General features: G+C 37.3%; 1 protein-coding gene across 1 annotated transcript; it reads left to right on the forward strand.

Moving 5' to 3' along the window:
- The first annotated feature begins 5,341 nt into the window (after positions 1 to 5,341).
- On the forward strand, positions 5,342 to 11,050 carry LSMEM1 (leucine-rich single-pass membrane protein 1). Its single transcript, XM_010082449.1, has 3 exons — positions 5,342 to 5,468; positions 8,874 to 9,011; positions 10,842 to 11,050. The coding sequence occupies exons 1-3, from the start codon at positions 5,342 to 5,344 to the stop codon at positions 11,048 to 11,050; spliced, it is 474 nt and encodes a 157-aa protein (XP_010080751.1).
- The last annotated feature ends 296 nt before the right edge of the window (positions 11,051 to 11,346 follow it).

Below are 11,346 nucleotides of genomic sequence, written 5' to 3' on the forward strand. Positions count from 1 at the left end.
AAATGAATTTTTAAATTTCTGTAGTCACAGCTTGCACTTGTGCCCAGGGATGTTGTATAAAGTCTGTAAATAAAATGCATGTTGTTGCTTAGTTGCATATACACTGTATATAGATTAATGTAAGATAGGGTGCTGGGATACATTATAAAACTTGCATTAGATGCAACTTGCTTCAAACGTTGAATATATTCATCTATGCAATATGAATATATTCATATAATTGAACTGTTAAATGGGGTGATAACTGCAGTCCAATGCCATGTGCCACATTGGATTCCTTACTTCATATAAAGGTAAATTTAATTACTTCATTGCCCAACTGTTTTGGTAAGGATGTGCTAATATGAAAATATTAATTTGTTCATGAAAAGTTATTTTAGTAACTTTTTAAACTCTTCAGTGGCAGGTGGACAGAGAAATTTCTACATAGTTTGACTTAATCCTGAAGGGGACTATGAAGTTCAATTACCTTCACTTACAGTGAAGTGGTGAATGACAAATAATTGCCTTCAATGTAAAATAAAACCAAAATTCTCATGTTCTGAAATTGGATGTTTAATTTTTGGAATAAACATGTTTCTCACTGCTTGCTTTCTGTGTAGAAGTGATTGCTACATGAGTTAAAAGCTGGAATGCTAGCAAAACCTAAAGGCTGAAGCAGATGGGTTTGGTTTTTTTGACCATTCAGACATGTTGGGTTAATCTCAATGCTTTAGTAGATGCTACATGAAACTACCTTGCTGTGTTTTGAAGGTATATCTTATTTACATATGGTCTGCACAACAGCCAACTGTTGATTTGTCATCACTTCTGTAATGGTGTCACATGTTTTCTAGTTCTCGTACTGGACAACACCTTGTCCCTTATCTTACCGGAGCCATTCCAGCTGCCTTGTTTTCATCATGTTGGAAGCTACTTCCCTACCCTCAGTTTCTGGCTCTAGAGGACTGAAATGTGCCAGTAACTGAGAACTCTCTCTCTTAGGGATGATGGGGGATTAAGGGATCGTTTTAGGGATGATAAAAACACTAAAACCTAGGTAGCTGGAGCTTGGGAACCAGAAGATCAACAAGTAAAAGTGCTTGTTAAAATAAACATTCTTAAAACTAAGTCAAATTATCAACAGAGGACGTAAACCTTACACCCAAAAAACCACACACCCTGAAAACTACTGCTTGCTCTGATAAGGGAGAACTTGGTTTGGGTGGGGTTTTTTTTGGGGTGTGTGTGTTTGGGATTTTTTTTTTTTTTAGTTTCAGATTATGGCAGAACCTATTCCAGAAAATCCATACATGCCTGTTAGCTGTACCTTCTAACTTTTTCCCCTCAAATAATGCATTAATTAAGAACTTGTTTGGTTTATTAAACTAATTGCTTAAACTACAGCAATGCCTTCAGCTGAAATTGATGATATTATTAACATGTTGTCAGTGCTTGTCACACAAGTGGAGAAGAAGCTTCTGATCTTTGAACTTGATGAAGCAGTCTGCTTCTGTTTTCCCAGCCTGAGATGTTGCTCCCTTTGACCTAAACTGTTCCACAAGTTTGCTGGTCTCTCTTGTGGCTTCTGGGTAGTCACCTTTGGCATGCTTTGCTATGCACTTTTGGTAGCTTCTTGTCCTGCCAGTATTTTGCAAAATTACTTTTCTGCAGCACCTCTTGGCAGGTGGCCAAGCATGTGGTGTGCCTTTTCCCCCATTATACTGTAGCTTCCAACCACAGAGACCAGGACAACTTCTAAGGCTGTTTGAGGGGAGGTGGGCTGTTCTGCAGCCCTGCAGAGATCTGATGGGTTTGTAGACCTTTTCAAGCTTGGAACTGGAAAGGCATGGGTCCTCATCTTCCAGTCAGGATGGTGTCAAGAACCTTTCAGGGATGGAGGTGAGATTTATTTTTATTTTTTTTTTCTGGCTTGCGCATTCTTGGTTGGAGGGAGGTCTTCTCGGAGACCCCTGCAGAAAGGGAGCAAGCTTGTTACGTCTGCATTAGCTGCATGGCCCAGCTACTCAGACTGGGCAGTGGCAGAGCTTGTCAGCTTGGGGTGGCAAACTACAAGTCAGGAGATTGTTGTGTCCTGAAAAAAAATATATTTATTGTCAGTTTAAAGGGGTTCAAAATTTTGGACATATAGAATGGTTTTAGAAAGGATTTGTTTTTTTAAGCTGTGGTCCCTTCATGTAAGTGTCAGCTGCCTGTCATTACAGTGTGCTGTAACATGATGTTCTGCAACATCAGCAAAAACTAGTGATCAAGAGAACTCTGCAAAGGAGCATTACCAGTACTCACAAACAATTAATCAGAATTCATTTTTTAAACAACTAAGGATGCTGGACAAATTAGTCAATCCCATAATACTGTCACACTTGAATTCGTAAGGTGTGTGGGAGAAGGAAGAAAATACCCTGTCTGTGCCTTTAAAGCACTCATAACTGCAATACTGTAGATATGACTCTTCTGCATAGCAAACCGGTTATTTATAGCTGCAGTGTTGTAGGTATGACCCTTCTGCATAGCAAATGATTTTTAAAAAGGCGTCATAAACCAAAAGGTTAGTGAAATCCTCATCATCAGTAACCTCATTTGCCATCATAGGATGTTATCATGATGATTCCAAAATAATAAAAAAGCTGTATATGTGCTGATTTCTTTTTAAACAGATCAATATTGTGAAGTCAGTATACTTAGCCAAGATGAACTCTAAATATAGATTGAAAGGGACAGCGTGTTTCATAGCTGCCTTCATGGGTCCTGCAGGAGTTGACAGGTTCCTGTGGGTCTAAAAGTAGAGAGAGGAGTTTTCTTCGGGTGATTTTCACTGGCTGATTTCTTCCATACTGGCATATTACCTGACCACGGTTATGTTGTAAGTAACATTTGATTCTCCTGGTTTTTATTTCCTTTTGGACTTGATTGTTTTCCTTTTTTCTGTGAAGAATTTTCAGTGTGTTCTCACACTAACTTCTAATTTTACCACAACAACTTAAGAAATTTAGAAGTCGAAAGGGGAAAAAAGTCTTTAAGCAAGGTTAAAGTACAGGACCGAGTAACTCCAAACCACACAAATTTTAGATTAGTTTGTTTGGAAAATAATACTTCTGGTCAGTGACATGGGTGTCTGTATCCTCTCTCCGTTGTTTGGCATGTCAATGGAAACAAAAAAATAAATATAAACTTTTTGTTGAATTAATAATAATGATTATCTCCACTGCGGTTACATGCACAGTGAGAAAATCAGTTTTAAATAATAATAAATGCAGAAACATATAACTCATAATACTAATGAATCAAAGGTACTTACATGTATTACAGCTCAAGTTGTTGAGTCTTCCCTGAAGCTGCAGGGAGGTACTAATCAAAATACCCACGAGAAACAACTGCTCTTTGGAAGCTAAAAATAGCCAAAAGCCTCTGTGCATGAGGTGGTAACTTTTAGCACGCTGTTGTTGAAACACAGGGCTCTGTCATGCTTGCAGCTGGCCGCGATGTCCTTGTGGGGAGATAGCAGAGCCAGCGCTGGTGGCAGCGTGGCTCACAGACTGTGCTGCCTGGCACCACGCAACATTCTAGGGGAATAACAGTGGACACAGCCATCTGTCATGAAATTAATTAAAAATCATATGCTAGGGAAGGGTAACCACGACTATGCCAGCTTTCCTATCTTATCCTTGAATTTTGCAGCAGCAATTCTGAGCAGAAAAAAAAAAAAAAAAAAAAAAGCTGTAATCTTTTCTTACACTCTATTAAATAGAAATATACAAGTACACTTGTAAATCTGTCAATTCCCACTACCAGAAGTCCTATTATCAGGAGAGACTGAAGCATTTGGTCTTCCGACTTATTGAGGCTCCGTGAATATTTATTTGGCTGTGTGCTCAGACTTGGGGGAATTAGGACAATCTTCTGCATTTGGTTTGATGAGGGAAGGAGTGGGCCTTTTCTGTAAACACTCAGGGCTACATTCCCAAACTTCAGGTCTGTAATATAAGTGCTAGGTTAGGAATCTGGTCACACTGAATTTTTTGTTACTTGGAGATGGAGAAAGGGCTCAGAGGCACGTCAAGAGGGCAATTCAACCCATCTAGGATTCAGAAATCACCCTTAGTGCTTATCACTCTCCGTCAACAGGACATTTGCATCCCGTGAAATGCTAAGTTATGTTTGGCAGGTAAAACAACTTGAGAGCTTTGATAAAATACTAAATAGGTAAGATCTATTCGACTCCAAGTCTAAACTAATCTCTTGTGAGCTCCCCCCTTATATTCACTAACAAGGGAAAGGTACATTTAGGCTGTGATTTTAAGGTCAGAAAGACGTATCATAGAATAAGAGGAATGTTACCTGGAGGTACATATTTTTCTTCAATAATTACAGAGGGAGTTTTCAGTGACTAGTTGCCTAGTTAGAGCATCTGCATCACCTTATGGCTAGAACTGTAGTTTGTTTCTAGAAGACGTTTTTGCAGTCAGGGTAGCATAAAGGAAACAAAAAAAACTGTTAAGGAATAATGTGCAATTCATAGAGGAGCCTGCTTAGGTATTGCTCCTTTTCTATATGTAATCTTCCTTCATAACTGTATTATTTTAAACAATTATTTTAAACAATGAGTTCATGCACCCAGACTCTGCAGAGAAGCTGTTTTTGCTGACTGGGCCCCATCCAGTGCTTTTTTTAAAGCAAGGAGTATTAGTCTGAAGAAAAGGTTTTGCCATCAGGCTTTAATTTGTCCAAAACTAGCATCTGTGTGAAGTAGAACCACATTAGAAGACTATTTTTTGCTGCATTTTTCACAAATAATAAATTCACCATCATATTCTAAGGTGTATAAGCAGACCCATATTCTTGCTGCTGCCTGCTTTGTCTGTCTTCTCTCTGAATTATTTGATGCTGAAAGCAGAGGATCTGAGCAACATCCTTCCTGGCGGTGTGAGTAAAGGTTTGGCTTTCACTGTGGTCAGGCTATCAGCCCTCATCTTACCAAGTACCCACCAAACCCAAAGGGTTATACAACTAACTAGCATTCACATCAGTGCTGGAGCCAGTTAAATAGATCTTTCTCTTGCTCTCTTTCTACACACACACATATATACATATATGTATGTATAAGTATACACGTGCACAAACACAATGTAGAAATTAAATCTTATCAAAGATGTCGAAGAATAAACAAGTGCTATGTACTGATCTACCCTTGCCTTCAAGATCTAGTAAGTATGCTGGTCCTTCAAATCCCTTTAAGGGTTGTTTAGGGTGCTCAGCATTTCCCTAGAACAGGACACCAACTGTTACCAGTTATTTCATGTGTCCATGTTTTAATTTACCTTTATAATTTATTTTAGATACAATGGAGAGGCCTTCCTTGGAAATGAACCTGCCTGATACTCATGAAGAAGGAAAACTTTATGTAGTTGATTCCTTAAACAACCTAAACAAACTAAATGTTTGTCCAGATGAATCTCAACATGTGCTAGGTATGTACGATAGATGTTGCTTTGTGGTTCTATACATACAATAGATCATCAAAAAAGAGTTGTCTATGACATTTGTAAAGACTGACTGCATTGTGTTGCAATAATGTCAACAGCCCAATAGGTCAATATGTATATGTCAAGCTCTGTCCTGAAAAATATAAGGAAAAGATTGAAAATGGCATAGTTTAGACAGATCAGATTAGTGGTTTAGCTGCTCCTGATGAATATTTCAGTTATTAGGTTCATGAAAATTCTTGCATTTGACTAAGGGATTCCTTGTCAAGCCTGAACTTATCTTCCATTTCCATTGGGATCCACGAGGTCATCCCTTGCAAGGTAATTTCTCTAGCAATGCTCAATATACACCTACTACATAAATAGCACCATAACTCTTCACAAGCACTAAAATTCACATGTGGCATTAGAAACACCAGAGAATTTCTGTTCATTCTTTTAGAACACATTTCCTAAGGACTCAGTTATCTGAAATATCCCATGAGGCTTTTAAGCATTTTAATTCACAGACTCTGTCTACTTACATTTTCAGATATGGGCTGTCACACTTCTACAGGTTTTATACAGCTTTTACCTTTCATTTGCTCATGGCAATGAGAACATTTTCACCCAGTGAAATGTACTTGAGTTCTTTGTGATCTTGAGCTCTTTGTGATGTGTGAAAACATCTTAAAACCTGGAGTTCTTCAGCAACATTCCACATGACAATACTTGAATCTGCTTTTATCTCTCTTACTATAATAGCAAATTTGACAGAAGAAAAGCTATAGAACACCAGCTACGTTTAACGGAGTTTCAAATGGCCATAACTTAATCATGCTTCTAGATATAGGACTGAAATGCCTTTCCATTACTTCTGTTTCTGAGTCCTCTGACATTTCATAATGCATCTAACTAGAGTGCTGCTAGTTTCTGGATGTAACACAAAGATGGTAGACATAAGCTACTTAACTTTCATATATAGATTATCTTGATATTGTCACTTCTACAAGTACAAAATGAGACCATGGGATAAATCGGTTGTAATGTCGAAGAAACTCTTTGCAGCATGCCTGTCTTGCTTTCTTTTGTAATTTCTGTTGGACAATATTTTTTACTTTCCAGACAAATATACAGTGTTCTGTGGAATCATATATAGTTCTGTGGAATAATCACAGGCACGCTCCTCGCTACAGTTAAGCAGTAAATAAAGGTAGCCTAATATGTACTTTATGCATCAATTTGTAAAGTGCTTTGGTTCCTTCTAGGATTATTCTTTTTAACATACTTTTTTTTTTTTTTTAAACTTGGATATTCTGTAGATATCTTATCCCATCAGTTAAAAACATAGAACAATTTTTTCACAGTCCTTAGCTGCCTTATTCAGCAGCATAAAATTCTGGTTCTTTTGCCAGAATATCAATGAGATCTGTGGAATATTTGTCAATTTCTGATAAATACTGAAATCTTGTGAATGATCGATTAGAGTATAGCAGATGCCAAACTTGGTTTAAAATTTATGTTTAAAGAGTGTTGCAGTACACAGTGGTCCTTTTGTTGAATAGCTTAATATGACCTGACATAATCAAACACACTAGCAACCATGTTGAAAGCTATTTAAAATGTATATATTTTTTGATTGCTTTGGTAGCAGCCATGAAGGAATTTCTTTATGTTTTCGATGATAAAATGGTCCCACTGTTTGCAGCTTGGCAAGAATCTGTGTTCATTTATTCCTCACAACACTGCAGTCTGGCATGTTCAGCCAGCTGAAGTAGTAAGAAGCATTCATTAGACAGAGAAGCTTAGTATGCTTGAAAGACAGCAGCAGCAGGCCCTCCCCATCCTTATTATTCTGATTAGAAAGCAATATTGGTATGTGATGCATTTTTTATGAATGCTAAGGGAATAAAAATAAAATCCCAAACCCCAAATATGAAAAGGTTTCAGCTTACCTGCAGGCAGGAGCATGTTAAATGCAATAAACAAAAGCAGAGACATTCCCAGAAATCTCCTGCTAGCTCAGTGAATTGCTCAGCCCCAGGTTGGTTCATTATTAACGTGCTGTAAATGGCATGTGCAGCCTTCCCTCAGCTTCATCACTACAGGCTCAGTAGCAAAGACCTCAGAGATTTCTATCAGCTAAGACAAGAACACGATCTAGAAATATGTTTTTCACAGATGCACACATTATTCTCTGTTTTAGAATGGCGAGACAGCAATTATAGGAGGAGAAATTACGGTAACTTCCATGTAATTTTAGCATATATGAGACTGATACCAAAATGAAATTACATTAGCTCCCTGCTCCCCCCAAAACATAAAATAAAGCCAAACCCTGGTAAGTAGTTAAAGTAGTATGTAAATTTGGGATTAAACAGATCTGGCTCAAATATTTATTTATTTTTTAATATTCACATGAATTTCCTCATGGTGTTCACACTTACTTTACCTGTTATCTTTAGGGCTTATTACAACCTCTCATTTGATTGCCACTGTTCCTATGAGAGAAAGTACTGACTTTCCCTTTATGCAACACAGTCTTAAAAAAAATCAATAAACTGGCTCGCTGCTCTGATTCAAAGGAAGCATAGCAACTACTTGTCCTTTTTTCCCCTCATTCTTCATGTCCTCGAAGGACAACATATGTAGTCCATGTGAGAGTCTATTCCATTTCTGACAATTTGTGAGGATATGTACCTTATTTTTTTATCATAATGAAACCAACAAAACCTAAAGAAGAATAATATTAAAAACATGTAGTTTAAGATAAAAAGTCAAGACCCCCATTCATCCTATCCAACATCAGAAGCTTAACTGAGGTTCTTGATTTGGGAAATAATCATAGAATCATTAAGGTTGGAAAAGACCTCAAGGATCATCAAGTCCAACCCAACACCACCTAACTCACTAAACCATGTCATCCTAGGGATACTTCTATCGTCAAACAGAAAAAAGAAGCAAATTTGTAGGATGAATGTGTAGGATGAATCTGTACCTAGGTTTTCAATACTAATTTTTCTCTCTTCTCTTTTGAAAAGGTTTAGTCCATTCAGGCCCTTACAAAGCCTTCTGATTAAAGCTTCATTGCAACCTTTGTACATGTAAAACTGAGCTGTAAAACTCTGAACGGTAAAACAGGTCAACTTCAACAAAACAGTGTATATCCACAACTGAAACATTTTGGTGAATATATTGCAACAGCTATAACAGATGTATTAGTTTTTATATTTCCAAATTCAAGCTGAGCTCATAAATTTAGGTTCTTCCTTTCTCGTGCAATATCACAGGAAATAACATCTGTTGGCCAAAATTATGACATATTCTGCATAATTTCATGGATCCAGAAGCATTTAGTCATATTTATCCCAACCAACCTTTATCACCAAATGATTTGTTATCTCGTAACAGATGAGGAAGAGAACACTGGTGGTGCTGGAGAAAACACATCAGGGAGCAACACAAGAAAACGATGTTTGTTCTTCGTCACTTTTATTCTTTCTTTGATCGTCAGTTTGGCACTTGTTTCATTCGTAATATTCTTAATAAGTAAGTAAGCCAAACAGTGGTTCTGAAAAATGTAGGGTCAAGAATAATTTTGCTGAAATGTATCATGCTACCTTACAACATGCTACTGTTGTATTTGCATGGTCAAAGGCTTTGCCTGGTTATGGCCAGTGGGTCTTGGGCATGGGTGTAAAGGCACAGGACTCTGCTCTCTGAGCTAAAAGGCCGATTTTGTTCTTAGTGCAAAGGTTTTGTGAGTTTTAATAGCTGTCAAGAATTTAGCTCAGCAGGGTTATACTGTGTTGCTAAAAATGCTGTCTGGAAATTAAATTAAATTTTAAGGATGACTGTGTGGCAATGAGATACTTTGACAACATGCCTTCCATTCCTTTCCAGATAAAACTCAGTATTGGTGTCATTCCACTGAAAATGGAATTACACCCAGCCTGACACTTAAATCAGGCTACCTGAAGAAAGACCTGAATGTTGCCAGCTAAGTACTGACTGGAAATTGGTTTGGAACTAAGAAAATCTCAAACATAAGAAAAAAAATCAGATAAAATATATCAAAACTGGCACGTAGCATTGAGTCTGTAGATGTAATTACTGTTCCGCTTTAGCTGGACTGGTCAGGCTGGCTTAGCTAAGCACATGGCTACAAGTCATGGCCCTTGCCATCGTGGGGTTTTCTGGGCTAATGGTACTGAACAGAGTACGAGGTGCATTATTTTAACTTACAACCAATTGGAATCCATGTGAAATCAATATTTCTTTTACCCTATAGCAGGGAATTCGCTGGAGCATAGCAAAAATCCTCATTTTCCTTTTTGAACAGGAAAGCCTAACCCTTGACTGACTAACCCTTGACTGAATTTGCTTACAAGTGTTCAAAGGACAGAATATCAGACAAGTAAAGAGCACAAAGGGAATTTTAAGTGGCACGACTGTAAAACCCTAATTAAAATATCTGACACTTGAATTCCAGATTTATTTAATGTGGAGCTGCTAAAAGTAGAGCCCTGGTATAGAAAAATGAGTAATGTGCACCTTTAGTGGAAAAATGGTAAAGTAACAGTGAAAAAGGCTACTTACAGGGATTAAAGGAGTTTGTTTGGGCTCAGGTTGGTGAAGGCCTGTGGTTTTTGAAACTGATTTCCAGCAGTGTTTCAGATTATATTACAAACATAATCTCAGATTATGTTTGCAATCCATAGACAGAGATTTGTTTAGCGTTGGCACTATTAGACTTAAGCATCAAAACCCACGGGTAAATTTTGTTAACTTCAGAAGGCCAAAATAAAAATAGCTCCAGAAGTGTACTTGGTGGATACTGAATATTGGTGTTCCAGAGGAAACTGGCCTCTAAATATCAATATTTACAAGAATTTTCCCTTAATCTAAATGCTTTAGGAAACAAATTGATGTGGCTGTAATCTCCTGTGTGTTTTAGTAATTGTACTTTTAGAAAAATACAGGCATATACTGCCCAGAAATAGCATCGTGGAGCCCCTAAATAAGACATTTTCCTGTGGACACTTATGGAATGGACACACTCCTGAAGACTGCAAAATTTGTCTGAGACATATTTGATTTTATTACACTGCACTGAACTGAACAAAACAGAAAATAAGCGATTAAATAATGTAGCGAGCAGGTAACTCCACCAGATGCATAATGTCTTAACATTAGGTTCTGCAGTTGCTTTCCTGCTTAGTATTTTTACTCATCATAATTAGTGTTTTAATAATATTAATAATTTAGTATTTTTACTCATCATAACTCCCTACAGACTCCCACAGGTATGCAAGAGAGGGTAGTGATGTTCTTGACTTAAATGTTGCCAATTTAATGTGGTACATTTTCCTTTTCAAGTTCAAACTAGAAACAAGATGGACCAAATATCAAGCAGGCTAATAACTGAAAAGAAGAACATAGAAGAGCTTAAGAAAATGAACAATATGATATTAAGGCATCTAAATCAATCGGTAATAAAGGAAAAGGGGAGATACCTCTTCACACAGTCTCCAGATCTTCATGATTACCTCTTTACCCATGCTGAGCTGAAAGTCCCTGGAGAATAGATCTTTGGAATGAAATTCAGCGTATTCATGTACTCAGATATTTTCACTTATGGCACACAGGTTACTTAAACATTCTGATATGGTCACAGGAGCACTGGAAAAGCCATCTGAATGAAAAATATTAGAAAATAATATTTTATCCTGTTTTATGTGAATATAGATTTTGAAAACTAAGCCTATATGATTTACAATAAACAATGGATTGTCAAAAATTTTGGGCAAGAGTTCCAGATTCTCTATCCATTGTAAATTGCAGGGCTAAGGGCTTAGTTTTACTTTAAATGTAAGTGAATGAT

This window comes from Pterocles gutturalis, unplaced genomic scaffold, assembly GCF_000699245.1.
Source record: "Pterocles gutturalis isolate BGI_N339 unplaced genomic scaffold, ASM69924v1 scaffold33044, whole genome shotgun sequence".
Taxonomy (NCBI): Eukaryota; Metazoa; Chordata; class Aves; order Pterocliformes; family Pteroclidae; genus Pterocles; species Pterocles gutturalis.